General features: G+C 50.3%; 1 protein-coding gene across 1 annotated transcript in view; it reads right to left on the bottom strand.

The window, feature by feature from the left end:
- LOC125950738 (calmodulin) overlaps positions 1–14,670 on the bottom strand; it is a 228,753-nt gene extending 214,083 nt beyond the window's left edge. Inside the window, exon 1 of the mRNA XM_049678984.1 lies at positions 14,667–14,670. Coding sequence (XP_049534941.1) covers positions 14,667–14,669 — 3 coding nt within the window. The 5' untranslated portion in view covers position 14,670. The remainder of the gene's footprint in view (positions 1–14,666) is intronic.
- Positions 14,671–15,295: the final 625 nt, after the last annotated feature.

Below are 15,295 nucleotides of genomic sequence, written 5' to 3'. Positions count from 1 at the left end.
TTTGTCCCCTCCTCCCCCTCCGCCAGCGTTTCGTCCAGTTGCTCCGTCCGTTGGGCGTTTTTTTTCGCGTTGTTTTTCGTCCGCTCTTCGTTTCGTCGTTCGCATGCTGCGCCGATGCCCATCCGAGATGGCTGCCAGGACTACATGGTTCAAGTTTTGCGGTTTGCCAGGACGAATAGTGTGTGTCTGTGTGTGGCTTTGCCCCAAAGACTGGCTCGTGGCGTGGGGGTGACACTCGTCGGATTCTAGTTGGGTGGTTGTGGGTGGTTGAGAGAAATTATGCTGACATATTGAGCTGTCACATTTAATTACTTGCCCCGTTTTCGGTCGCCGTAGTCGTGGTCTCGTGGGTGACGGGTTAAATTAGCGTGAAATTGGGTCACAACTTTCTCTTTTCACGCCAAATTGCATCCCCAATGGATTCTTTTTGGGGCGAGCTTTTTGTTTTCTGCCAGCCAGCAGGTCGGATTAAGGCAGAGCTTAACTACTACTGCTACTACTACGGTGGCGAACCGGTGGCGAAGAATCGATCGGTAGAAACGAGATAGAGGAAGCAACTGAGGGGAGCGGGGGATGCTTCGGTTGGGTTCAAACGTTCGGGTGGTCGCTGTGCTAATAGATGGGGGATGAAGAATCACTTAAATTTGAAGCAGCAGACATGGAGGCTTACCAACACGAACCGAGACAAGCGCTGCTGTCACTTGACACTCCTCTGTCGTAGTAGGCCTCGTAATGAATTTACTTCTCTGTTGTGTAGCGTTCGGGGGAGAAATGGTTGCCTTGTTAGCCACTAATGTTACTAAACCATTTACACACCAATGCAACATCATCATCATCATCATGTCTAGTGCAGATTCCTTGTGCTCGCTGCTCCGTTCTGTCACATCCGTTCAATTATTCATAATCTAATATTTTCCCCCGGACCGATTAATGCATTGTCTCCCCTTCACTGCACTGACAGTTGATAGGTGGGGATGTATGCGCGCCAGCTTCTTCTCCATTTTCCATGCAAATGCAGTGCTTCGTGCAGTGCGCATCCTTGCAAGCTTCCTACTCTGTGTGTGTATGTCGGGGTGCGCCTTGCGGTCTGGGTGTGGTAACGATTTCTTGTTTACCATGTTTGCCGCTTCATGAAAATATGCATAAATGCACCAATCGGTGCGAGATAATACAGTTAGAGGCGCCACGAAGAGCAACGTCGAAGACAGCGCCATCGACCCTGCAGCGTCTATCGTTCGGTTCGGTGTAAGTCGTCAGGTGGTCCGAGGCCGAGGGGTCGGGTCCTGCCTCCTGGGTGGAATGGTGGGTTTTGCCAGCAGTTGCATACGTCAACTGCTTATCACTTGCAGTTATCTCATAAAACCCGGAGTGTGTTAGTTATCAGTGTGCTGTGGTCCTGGCACTGGCCCTGGCACTGGTCGTTCGGGGCTGCCGGCTGCTGAATGCCATGGCAATGGTGCTGTGGCCATGCCGGCAGTGCCGGTGGTCTGCGCTGAGTGCCTCTGATTGCCATCAAGGATGTGGCTACCGGATGTAGATGGGCACCAAACGGCCTGTGCTTCTTCTATTTTTGTGGCTGTCTGTGTGTGTATGTGTGAAGGACAAGGGACACGGGGACAATGTGGGAGGGATGTGCATGCAAGCGGCAGCGGAAACACTGCACCAGAACGGGAGTGATTACGATAATTGTTTTGTTGAGACAATGTGCATTGAATTGCGTTACGTTACAGTGAGTGGTCCTGGCGCTGATTGTATACTATGGACCGACTCCCCATCCTCCTCATTCCCCCTTTCCTCCCCTTTCCTTAATGCAGTTGCATCGTTTTGCATAGATGGTAATAGTACCCCGCCTTTCCTTCACCTCCTATTACTTCTCTTACTCCTCCCGTTGATGCATATGTTTGCCACTTTTGTGCCGAGATAAGAAACATTCCATTGTGTAGCGTGTGTCTGTGTGTGTCTGTGTGTATGACCATTTCCTGTATTCAGCTGTCAGTGTAGCCAGCTAGCGATGGGGTGATGCTGCGTGCTGCGCGTTCAGATAGTCTCGCCAACAGACTTGATCACTCTCGTTCCATTCACACACACACACACACGCAGGTGGTGTGCTAGGGAATTGTTGATCTATTAAAATGATTAGTTGATCCGGTCCCGGGTTTTTGCCGCAATGCAATGCGGTTTATCGGTGGCACGAGGCCGGAAAACCTCACCTCACCTCAAAACCAGCTTTCCACGCGCAAAGCCAACCACTAATGCAATCGCTTTCGTCGAAGACACGCAACCACACACACGAGCACACGCGCGTCCCCGGGGGCTTAGATTGGGCTCATTGAGCCCGCTGAAAGCACCGATCCGGGGTTCGAAACGTGTTTAAACAATCCGCGCCCACCAAAAAGCGGTGATGGATGCATTCCTAAATGGTCCGCAGCTACACACACGCACACACACGGGCGCGCTCGTGCCCGCTCACGGTTCCCATTGCACAATTGCAATCCGGATCCGCCGATTGGTAAACGAGCGCGAGCAAAGGAAAGGCTAAAACAAACATGCACCAACCCAGCAATTAATCAGATTTGCTGCGATAAAACTACCGGCTACCCAGCCACTGGGGTACTACCTGGCCTGGCCTGGACTGGCCTGGCCTGGACTGGCCTGGCCTGACCTGGCATACCGGTGAGTAACCGACGAGCAACAATGGAACGTTCCGCGTCGAACGCAAAACGGAAGAAACGGAAGCAAAAATCCGTCCTTCCTAGCGACTTCGAGCGGCCACAAGGACTGGCTGCCGCCCATTTCCCCCCGGGAAAAAGAGTGGAAAATCCGCGCAAAACGATACGAGCCCTGGGGATGGTAGAGGAACACCTCCTCCCTTCGTATAATAATTACACAAGATAAATTCTGTAATCACTTCTAACGAAAGAAAAACGGCCAAAGGGAGGGGTGAGGTGGGGTGGAATGGAAGGTCCGGGAGGTGTTCTGCACCTCCCTCCCTTCGTCGCACTGCTGCACATGCCGGTGCTGTGTGCAGTCGTCGAACAGGAGGAACTAATTGGTGGTGTGAGTGTGGCGTTGCTACTGTTCTTTCTCTTACAAATCAGACTAACAATCGCGTGGCCTCACCACCCGCACAGTGAGTGTGTGTGTGCGTGTGTGTGGCCTATCTTTGCACTTTTCCCACGGCAAGCACAGAAGCACAAACCGCACCGATAATCCCAGAAAATGGTGCCGGGGAGGGGGAGTCTCGAGGAGCCGGCCAGACCAAAGGCAAAAGCAAAGGCTCCAAATTGCCATCGAGCCGCCACGGGACGCGGGACGAGGGAGTCGGGGACCGTGTACCGAAGTGTCCTTAGACGTTGGAATGGAGGTGTTGAGCGGTTACTGCCGGTTGCGCAATATGCTGGCTGGCTGGCTGGCGCTGGAAAAATGATCTCACCCGTTCAACTCACACTCCCCCCTTGTGGTGGTGGCCTCGACCACGGAGAGAACGGAGTGAAGCATACGGAGTAGCGTCAGCGAGTGTGCGCACGGGACCAATACCGAACGGAGTGGATATGGAGGATCGCGGCGCGCAGAAGAGGCGAAGGCGAAGGGAAGGGAAGAAATTGGATTTACAAAATTATTACCACCCGTCACGAGAACGTACCATAAATCATTCGGGACCCGGGGCTTTGTTAGAACCGAACTGTGGTGGAAAGAAGAGGCGAGAAAAAGAGAAGAAGAGAAAGAGAGACACTTTGGTAAAGGGGAGGGGGTTCGGTGGAATGTAAGGACGCGCAGTTCCAGCAACGTTTCGGGGACATGAATATTGGGTAACAGGGCGCGAGGTCTAGGCATCGTCGTGCAGCGTTGCATTCAGCGTTGCATTCAGCGTTACCCTGGGAGCAACTGGCTTGCATGACGTAATAGTCATTTGCATACCAGGAGTGCCAGGACATAAACTTTTACCCGATCCACCCTCGAGAGCAGGTGCACAGAGGACACGAGGAGGGTGGAAAGGTGAATCCCACGGAGAAGAAGAATTGTGGCCGACGCCTCCGCACCTCAGACACCTCAGGCACCAGTCTCATATGGTACCTCATATTTGTGCTCATCTTTTCCTGGAATGTGTTCTGTGTTGTGTGTATTGTATTGTGTTGCGTGCAAATGTCTTTAATGCATTCGATAATTGCCGGAGATTGCATCCCGAGAAATGGTGCGGAGTAGGCTAGGTTCTGCTATTGTTCGAACTTCTCAAGGCGGTTGCTAAGGATACTGAGACGCCTTAAGCACCGGATGTTTCTAGTCGGCCAGTGAGCAAAAATGTGCACTACGCTCGGCATTCCGTCAAGTCAATCTGCGTCAAGTGAAGTTTGGGAACATTCTTTCGGATTTGAGCATTGAGCTTACTAATGGACTGCCACCGATGAGTGACGGATGGCATAGATGGCAGTCCAGGTGGTTAGTGGCCTGTCCGGACTCCCCCAGAAGTCACGTTTGCGTACCAGATCTCAAAGGATCCTCACGTGGGGATCACTTCACGTGGGGATGAAATCAAAAGGATGATTTAGAGGCAGCAACTCGGCAAGACTCTCCATGTCCTCTCCGTAAGGCAAAGGACCTGCTGACTGGTGTGTCGTGGCCTGATGACGCCCGTGTTTCCCGTGGTGTGCGTGCGAGCGTGGGATATGATTACCAATTATAATGAGAAATATGAGTACCACTTACATAATACACTGTTCGCACTTCTTCGCTCCTTCGGGCGCCGGCTGCCGGTTCATCGTCTTAACCAAGAACCCTCGTGTTACGCGGCTCGTGGAGCGGGCGATGAAAAGAATCCTTTCTTCCGTACACGTCCACCATTGTTATCGGCAGGCAGGCAGGCAGGCAGGGCAGCCCACTGGCTGGCATGTGCGACTTCCTTTTTGGCGCTATTGTTGCGGTAAACCGTAAAATTCCTCGGAGAGTTTATGAGAAATGGTCACCATGCTGCTCGACGACCATTCCATGGCAGCATGTTGTCAGCATCCTACGCCTCCCTCGGCATCCCTGTACGACGTTCTGGGTACTTGATCAATGACGACAATGGCCGGTGAGGTGCGCTGGCGAGGTAAGAATCGCCACGCAATGGAGACTCATCCTCATCCCACACGCGAATGACAACCAGTCGAGGGAGGAAAAGAGGTAAGAGGGGCTGTATAAAGGACACTCACTACTTGACGCGCGGTGGTCATAATGCGATAAGGCAGGCTCCGCTTTCCGCATGACAAATGATTTTCTCGCTTGCGAAGCTTACAGCCAAGAAGAGCCCCAGCCACGACGGAGCTTCTTCGGTTTTAATGATCCACGCGTGTGTGTGTGTGTGTGTGTGAGTGAAAGATGAAAGAGTATGAATTGTGACCCGCGTGCAGGCCCGCGTGTTGTCTGTCTGTCCACCACCGCGGATGGATGATCTGCCCGCACACAAAGATCCCGGCGTATTTGTTTTCAGCGAGTCAGCGAGCTTATCGGCTGGTAAGCATCAGCCGCGCCAGCTTTCGCTAAATTGGCGGTTTTCGCGGCGGAACACAATCCGGCCTACTCCCGGGGTGGTAGTTGCGGTAGTTAATGGGTGGATGGGGGTGTACTACTCCTAGCAAACACAATGACGATGGGGTGCTCGTTTGAATGATGTCCTGGAATGTCCGGGTGCTCTTATGAACCCACGGCGCGGTATTTACGGGACGAGAACTCTCTCCATGACTCTCGCTCCCTCCTAAAAAGGTTCTCGACCACGACGCTCGACTTGGCATGCTTCAACGCACGCTTGCGCTTGTCGAGATAAATGTTTTACTAACCCACAGCCTGACTCACACGCACGCACGCAGCCCGGTAATCTCTTGTCGGCGATAAGGACGATAAGCAACTGAATGGCTTGTGGTGAAGGAGGCGGGTTCGTTGATGGAATATTTGAATAAACTTAGAGTCATGCAAGTAGCAGCACTTCTTGGTGCCAGTAATTTGAGTATAAGTATCTGAAACAGCCTATTTAATGTGCGATTTATCATTCGACTTGTAGATATGAGTATTTCAACAAAACAAAAAACATTTTCCTACCTCATACGGAATATTGTACACCGTTAGCCATTGTTTTAGCCCTTTTTTCATGGTCGGTCTGTTTGCGGATGCTGTTTCAAAGGAAATCCATGTCTTTTCATGCGGGAAATGCTTTTGCAAAACATTCATAAAGGGGTCTGTACATGATTGCTATGGTTACCGCTAAGAACTGTCAAAACGACATTTAATTAAATTACATTCGTGTATATCTCAGTAACGTAGTCATGCATTTACTGCTCCACATATTGGATTCTCATGCACATATTGCAATCTCTTACACATATTGCAATCTCTTGCAATAATTATTATTCCAGCTTGAAAATTGGATTATAATTTTCGTCAAAATGCCATCAGTGTGCAAAACAATGTTGCATACGTTAATCGGTGCTATCATTGTGTTTCTGAGAACCACTAGAACAATACGCTGCGATTCGAGCTAGCTTCGTATATGTGTTTCGGATAACCTGCTACCAAATTTTTCTATCAATAAATAAAAATAATAAAACTAACACGACAACTACTCGACTACTAGTAAAAGTATTACAAAATGAATTGTGAAAGGGAACAAATGTAAGATTTGGTCGAACGCAATTCTGATATCGTTATTAGTTTTGCAAGTTTATGGCCAAAGCTTACTTAAAATGTGAATAGGCAACAACTATTCCATCCTCAATTTATCATTTCAGCATCATATCTAAATGGATTTATGAACAGATACAGGAACTTGCCGATATGTTTTGTATGGACGTATGCAAATCAGGAACCGAGCCTCCTCACGAAGAGCACAATTCCAAACCGCCCGGAATCGTAACTTTCAGGAAAATGTAAAAATGGCGCTAGCATGTAAAACACAGCTTTTCATTTCACTGAAATCAAAATGATCTGAAGACAACGCTTTCTATTTTGCACTATCCTCCAACGACAAAACCAGCCGCCACGATATGCAAATAATATGCAAGCTTCAAAATGTTTGCAAACCCAAGCAACGAAGCCAACAGTTAAACAAAGTAACATGCGGCCAATAACCTATGGAAACTGATGATCACTAAACTTTGTCCTGCATCGGCGCCATGACAACCCAAAAGCACCGACCAGCAATAGTTGTACCCAACAAAGGATCATTGACACTCCGAAACTCTGTCGCTCCGCCGCCCTTTCACAGTTCATTCCGGTGGCCCATCTTGTGGCCACGGTGGAATGTGGTGGGTTGGTGGGAGAGCAGGTGTCCTCTGATTTGATTTCCACCCAAAACTACAACCACACACGCACGCTGCTCACCAACATGCCAATTCGATCGCGGCCACCGGTAGTGCCAAGCATGCTTGGCACCAGCCTAGACATTCCGATTCTCCCATTCGGTTTCATGAAGCACATTTCGTGGAGCCCATCGATTCGCACATCGGCAGACAGCTCGTAATAAAAATAGTAAAAAATGGTGTCCTCTTTGCTGAGGCCCGGGGAAAAAAAAGAACAAAAACCACCGCTTCCCCCAACTCCCCCGGGGAATGCTCAATAGAATCGTTGACCGAATCAGGAAAATGGGAATCGTCTGCTCGGTCGGCGGATTCGGCGGATTGCTCCGTCCCTGCTACTGTAGGTGTAAACACCGACGAAGCCCCCGGAACGCAAACAGTCATAAAGTTCATTGAAGGATTGTTATCGTTCTGCCATTACTCAGTACTCTCTGGTTAGGGTCGGTGCTTTCGGCCGGAAACCGATTCATGCGAATGCGTGGCACGGCGTCGATCCTTGCGCCTTCTCATCGCACTTTGCTTTGCCCAAGACTCCTGTGGCGAGGTAGCCCAAAGGCCCTGAATGCCTCTTCTTTGCTGATGTGTTGATATGCAACCGTACTAAGCCTCTTTCCGTCCATAAAGTCGCTGGTTGGACGCTGATTGGAGTGTGTGTGGGGTGTTGGTATCGTGCAGTCAGACAGACGACGAATGCTTATCGGGAAAGGATTGCCCGCGGACTGAATGTGTCGAAAGGTCACTTTATCCTGCAATCGTCGGTCAAGGAAAGTCAAGTAACTTGTTCGAAAAGTTTGCCAACTTTACGAGAGATTTGAAACACGGTTTGTTCGACGATCATGAAGCAACATGAAGTTCAGATTTTCCGTTTTCATTTTTACTTTCTCACTCTCTCTTCCGTTTCTGCTCTCTTCTCTCTCTACCTCAATCACAAAGTTGGTTCTTCTCCCAAAAATCGGTAAAGTGTTGAAAATTAAATGCCCTGTCGGTGGGCGCATCAACTATTTGCCCTTTAATCGTGCATTGCTATCGTAATTCGGTGGTTTTCCCAACAATCACACGCTCAGCGTGTGTGTGTGCGCACGCTGGCGAGCAAGGACAACGTGTAGCGTCACACCACAAACCTCCCCTGTTCCCATAAACATATTCTAATTTTATGCCATTGCCCATATGCTCTCCAAACAGCATCTCGAACGCTGCTCCGTGCTCTTCACTTCACAGTCTGGTGGCGGCGGCGGCGGCGGCGGCAGGCAGCGGACAGAATGAAGACATTGGCCGTCATACTTGGAATTCTATAAATAATTCATCGACAATGGCAAGCCATGGCATGGAGTTCGGTTTGAGGTTCAGCAGCGACAGCGCAACGATCAAACCTTTCAAGACATCTCAACTGCATCCGGCGCCGCATCGTGGTGGTGCTCACCACGGCCGTGTGTGTGTGTGTGTGTCCAACCCCCCCCCCCCCCGCCCTCCCTGTCCCACCCAAAACACCCAGCTAACCGGCACCGTATGTGTATGTGTTTCAGATATGTTAATTGAATCTGCTGGTGTGCACATTTTGACTGCAGATAACGGGCATATGTCATTTAGCCGCAGTATCCAACGTCCAGCTCCGATTCCGTTTCGCTCTCTCACATGCTCTCTCGAATCTCGATCCGAACCACAATGTCTACGACGGTACCATACCATTCCGTTCTCCGGTCCGGAACCAAGAACGTTTAATTTAATTATTTTCGATTTGCACCGAACTGCAACTGATACGCTTCAATTAAGAAATTGTCATACGAAACGCCAACGCCCAGTAGTGTACCCAGTCGGGGGGTCTCCCAGACGGTGGTTTTTCTAATTGCCTCCCCCTCTCTCTCGTTGGACTACTCTAAATTCTTCTCCGGAGCAGACTGCCCGAAACTGCGCCATCATGAGTCTGGAACTTGGGTAGCTGGCTGGCTTTTCACGGTGATCAGGTAAATCTTTCCGTACGTGACCGACCGAACGACCGACCGACCGACCGATTGCTTGCACATTGGCCACACCGAGTGTAGCAGCAGAAACGACTCACAGACAGGCGCCAGAAAGTTTAGAAGCCAGCTCCAGCACCATGATGGTGCACGAACTGATTACAAGCTTGAGAGAAATTATGATACGTGTGATACGTTGCACCGGACACACACACACACAGACACACAATGGGATGCAATCAGTAATGGCACCGCATGCACCGTGGCTGGATCATAACTTTTTTGCTCGTGTCGGGCACACGTGCGTACAAATTGCAAGCTCAGCGATCAGCGACGTTTGGCGAATGTGATGTGACTCGAGTGACTCTCGAGTCCTGCCAGCCTCTGCCCAGTATCCACGGTGCTCTGTAAGAAGCTGGCTTCATGCTTTACTTTCTTTACAACTGCGATTGCGTTTCCTCTTAACACTCGGACGCTTATTAACGACGGCAATTAGCATTTATTTACAATTTAAGTTTCACTATCGAGATGCTGTTGGCCCTGGAAAGACCGTTCGTTTGCTCTCTTTTTCTGTTTCTCTCTCTCTCTCTCTCTCTCTCTCTCTCTCTCTCACAGGCACGCATTTGGCTAAGTAAAAGTAAGATTATGCAGTCGAGTGTTAAAATTGCTCCCTGGCGCTAATTAAGATTAACTTCCATTTGACTTTTGGTCTTTGAGTTTCGCGCTGGCATCCCGTGCGGAACGAACTTTATGCTGGCACCGAGGCTGAAGCGATGTTCTGCTTTCTGCTTGGCAGATTCTTTCTTAAAGTGCGTCCCCCTCGTTTTTTCTACTACTACTTCTTTTATCATTATAGAGCGAGTGATAGACTGTTAGTTACTTAAAAGCAATAGCTCTCTTTCTAGCTCGCAAAAACGAGCATTCCGGGTCCTGCTTTATGCTGATGCTGCTGATCGAAAACACGGTCACTTGCGAACCGAAAACACGCAACGCATGATCCTGATGATGATGATGATGCGTGGGACGCGTGAACGGGAGGTGTCCATAAATTTTATGATACCTTTTCGATTGATTTGAAACCATTTGCGTGATGGCTAACCGGAATGTAAAATAGCACACCACACTGAGTGGATTGAAATGCCGGGGCAAAGGCAAGGTTTGCTGCTGTTTACCATTTATGCTCGCTTGACTCCGGCGCTCCAGGTCCAGGTCGGAGAGGTCCTCCTGGCCCGCCGAGAACGACCAACGCTCCGTGGTGTCCGTGAAAGTGAATCGCATTTTTATGTGTTTTCGCTCGTTGTGCCATCTCGTGATGGCATCTCGTGAGTGGAAACTTATCGGCCCGGGGAGTAGTAGTATGTGGAATCCAGCACCAAAAAAAAATCCAGCGAAAAACAAAAAACAAACACACTCTCAACCAGGTTAAATATCAACCATCACGGTGACGATCGCGCGATTCGCTGTGTTTGTGTGTTGTGTGGTTCGAAGGCGAGACCAAACATAAAATGAAACCCCTTTTTACGGTTGCTGTTGCATACTACTGCTGGGAGTGTAAGGTGCCCCGAGTTTGAAGGGTCCTCCGCTCGTCCTCCGCCGTGTTGTCGATTCCGCTGAAAGTGAAATTGTGATGAACATTGGCAACTTTTCTCCTCTCTACGATTGCCATTATGTTTTACGACTCCCGTCTGGTTGATGTTTTGATTGCAATTTCATGATTAGAGCCATGTCAGTCTCGATGTCTCGCCTGCCACCGGATTAGCCTGGTAAACCGGGCAACAGGGGTGAGAGGGGGGCGCATCTTATCATCTTGTTTGTTTGGCGAAACACCGAAATGGGCAAAAATTTACGATCCCCAATGCGATGCGTTTTGTGCCCGGGGACCGATAGTTCGGTGGATGAACCGCAATTAAACTACGTTTATGGCTCGCGGCCACCCCGACTCCCACCTCAGGAACCACCTTTTGCAGGCACGGACAAAAGGGCACCGAACATATGCCCTGTCCAGGCACTCACCGGGAGCTACTCGAGTTTGAAGTTGTTCTATTCAATGAAAGCGACTGATATTGTGCTGATCGTTCAAAGCTCCACCGAAAATCATTGGGAAAAGGTGGGACGGAGCGCAGAAAGTAAGGAGCAAGTACACAGAAAACGAGGAACGGGCGGAAAAAATGGACCGTAAAAAGGGAAAGGAAAATTTTTGGCGAACCAAATGCAAAAGGCTTCAGCGCATAGTTCACTGCAAAACATTCCTCGTTTGTTTATGTACTGACTCCATTTTGTACCACCGAGAAGAAAAAAAAACGAAGGCGAAGAAAAGAAAGGAAAACGTTCCATTATTCCGAGAGGCCTCCTTGGACCGACTGGCAGCAGCAGCAGCAGAAGCAGCAGCAGGCCAGGAACAGCAGGCCAGGAGCAGCTGGCTAGCAAATATCGTAATTGAAAGATTACTTTTTCTCCATTATGATAACAAAGAGGGCCGGCTAGATTGAAGGATGGATGGATGACTGGCTGATGCTGATGCTGATGCAGTGCGGAGCTAGTCAGCGGAACACCAAAAGCAGCAAAAGCAGGAAACCGACATACCGACCAGCACCGACCTGCCTTGTTCCGTCCTTTGGTTTTGCTCGTTTTTGGGCAGCTTTCATCCCCGCTTCCCTTTACCCTAGTGACCCTCGCATGCCGACACACTTCCCTCTCTCCCCCTCGAAAGAAAGAAAGAAAAAAAGCTCCAGCACGCGCTATCCCCCGGACCCCAGTTCCCGCGGGGGGGTTTTGGCTTTTGTGGACCTCGCTAAATGGCTCATTGTTGTGCCGGATGATGAAAATTTGAATACCGATAACGGTTGAATTGAAGTTTGATGAAGATAAATGGCCGTACCGGGCCGGGCCGGGCGCGCCATTGAGCGCAGGGGGGAGCGATGCGTTTCCTTTTTCACCTGCCGCCTCGGCGCGCTGGCGAAGACGAGTCTAGCCCACCGTGGACTCCATGGATACTTGGTTGGGAGAGCTTCAATGTTGTACTTCTTTTGCGGGTTGAGGACACGGCGACAGGGGTAATGAACAATCTACTGAGGCACACATCCGATCGGTACAGCTGACCCTATGTGGCCAAATGTAAACCTGTCCCCATACCAGCAGCTCGATCTGTTGACTTTGCAAAACAAATAATATGACCACGAGGTTCGTCCATCCCAAGAAGTCCATCATCGAGATGTCAATTCGATACTCGGTAAACGGAGTAACCCAGTCTCCTGTGATGTCCAATATTACTGACTGCGATGTGTGTCTGTGTGCTTCGTAAGCCAACAAGCTTACTTTCTGGTAGTGAGCATTTAATGAGAAACAAACACATACACACACAGAGACACCGAACTGATTAATGTAGTTAACACTGCTTATTGATGTCCGAGAAGCTGGGCAGAGGATTCCGTAACAGGATTTTCGAGTGCTACTACACTAAGCACCTAAAAACTCCTATTGAACACACACACACGACCGGTGTACTGTGCGAAAAGCGACAATTTGTCTCCCCAGAGAGAGAGAGTCTGTTGTGGCTGTGGCAGAGTCAACGGCGGAACGGCCGGAACGAGGACCTTTTCCGGTCTCATTGCTATGCACATGTAGCGCACAACTAGCCCAAAAAGGTTGTTTTCCACCACCACCACCACCGACCACCAACGACCACGACGATACGCGCTGCGATAGTATTTCCATTTTCCTCCGGTACCGCCGGACTCTCTCCGTTTCTTTCTTCTTCGTTCGCGCGCTTCTTCGTTCGCAACCGCGGAAAACGGAGCGAAGGGCGGGGAGAGAATAGATTGGAGTGTACCGCGGAGAAAATGGAAAATCGATGGCCCGATGGCGGAGAACCGGACGGGCGGACAATTATTTGTACTTTTGCGGTAAGCAACCTCCAGCTCGGCCAGAGCACGGACGGGAATGGTTCTGCTAGGGCGCTCGGAAATGCCGTTCGCGGATAAATCGACCGTAGGATCCGACCTAGCCTCCCTCCTATCCGTTTCAATCCTGCTGCCGGTGGTAGTAGTAGTAGTAAAAGCTCCGTGAGCCACGAGAGCCACGATAAGGACCACCATGGCAGCAGCAGCAGCAGCAGCAGCAGCAGGAAGCAGTTGTTGTAGTGTGGTTACCGGTTGAAAAATGTGCCTCGAAAGGCCACTGGCAGTGCACTGGTACCGGGCAAAACCGATGCAAAGCAAGAAAGGACTAAAAGCAGGAGGAGAAGGAACACACCGTTGCAGGCTGCGGATCAGAACCACCTTCCAGTTCCCGCGCGGTATCCGTTGATATCCCGGAATCGGTGAGACAAATGGCGCGGAGGTGGTGGCTCCAATCGGTAAATACCCGTTGCCCGTGGCCATAGCCGTGGTCCGACCGTCGTAGCCACTGTAGCGAAGATAACAAATGGGACACGCCGGAAGTAAGGAACTGGTTTATTTGTCTCGAAGCTTAACCACCAGCCAGTGCAGCGGCACCATTGGCGTGGTGTGGCTAGTGTTCGGTTGTGGTATAGCAGCACCAGCACCCGCAACAACAACACCATTTATGCGATCTTCCTCCCTTTTTGTGGAGGTCCTTTTGACCAAAAATTGTTAGGAAGCGAAGAGCACTTTTGGACTTTAACGCGAGGTTCGCACATTCCGCACCTGGACAAGGAAAAAATGGGGTTCGATCGGTGTTCGAGTACGAGCTTATTAGCCAAATGCAGGCTCCACCACTCGGCTCGGGGATACCCTTGTCCCCTCTGGTTGTTCCGGCCATTCCAGCCGCAACAAACCACAAACCAGCCGCACTTTTTCCGTTTCCTTCGTTTCCCGGAAACACTAAATGAAGATTAATTATTATCTTGGCCGAGGGGTTTTATGGCGCCTCCTTTTTTGTGGTTCTGAGTCGAGAGGGAGAACATCTCGAGTCCGACCCCAAGAGAGAGACAGAGAGAGTTTTTACCGACCAAGATTCCATGGAACCACTTCCAACCGAAGAGAAGAGGACGAGTTCGGTGTTTTAAAACCATAATCTTCCTCCACCAGCCACCAGCCACCAGCTGCCACAATGTGTCTGTGCTGAGTGTAGTGTAGTGCGTAGCATGGGCAGGGCCGGGGTAGTGCTAACGAGGTCCCCGGGCCTTTGAAGATGAGGACGAAGCCTAACGATGGACGTACCACGATTCCTCCACATTTCGGAGGCGATGGCGATGAAGAGGCACTTGCGGTGCCCGCCCGGCCTTGAAGTGCGTATTAAAGCTGCATTGCATTGGGAGGGGGATTGGTAGCCCCACACGGTTTTCAGGCTGCAGTCCTTCTCGAAGTGACCGACCGACCGTACGACCTAATTCCGAGTCGACGGAAGGCACTTTGCACTTTCGGACCATAATTAATGAGTCAGTTTCATCGTTTCGAGCCACATGCCTCTTGCGCCATGTTTGCGCCCAGCCTACTAAGCTCCTGGTACGGGACTACGGACTGGACGGGATCAGCTGAACAAACCAAATGCTGCTGCTCCTGATGCTGCTGCTCCTTCTTTGGTCCGGTAATGGTCATGTTATCCCGTTTCCAGGTTTTGTTCCGACCGAAAGTCGAAAACGGCGCGCTCGCCGCTTATCGCACTCGACAGTCGGCATTTTGAGTGTTTTCCGATTCCGCCATTACACTGGTGTGTTGGAAAATGGATGCGGTTTTCCCCGGGTTTCGCAAAATCTTTCCTTTTCTGACAACGCCGCGAAGCCGCGTCGTGACGTCGCGACAAAACCATTCATTAGCGCAGCCCCGTCCCTGGGTTCGGGACACGCTGGGGACTGGTGATGATGCCCAGTGGAATGACCACTACCATCACTACCATCCAACTCCAACAGCCCATTGTAATCTCTCGGTCGGTCAATTCGACGACGAAGCAAACAAAAAACAGGAGAGAACCGAAACCGAAAGAAAACCGAAACGAAACCACCAGAAGATGATTTATGACAGTCGCATAATGCAAAAGATGTGTTAATCTTCAAAC

This window comes from Anopheles darlingi, chromosome 2 (assembly GCF_943734745.1).
Source record: "Anopheles darlingi chromosome 2, idAnoDarlMG_H_01, whole genome shotgun sequence".
Classification (NCBI taxonomy): Eukaryota; Metazoa; Arthropoda; class Insecta; order Diptera; family Culicidae; genus Anopheles; species Anopheles darlingi.
Note: the sequence above shows the minus strand (reverse complement) of the source record. Positions and strands in the feature narration are given on the sequence as shown.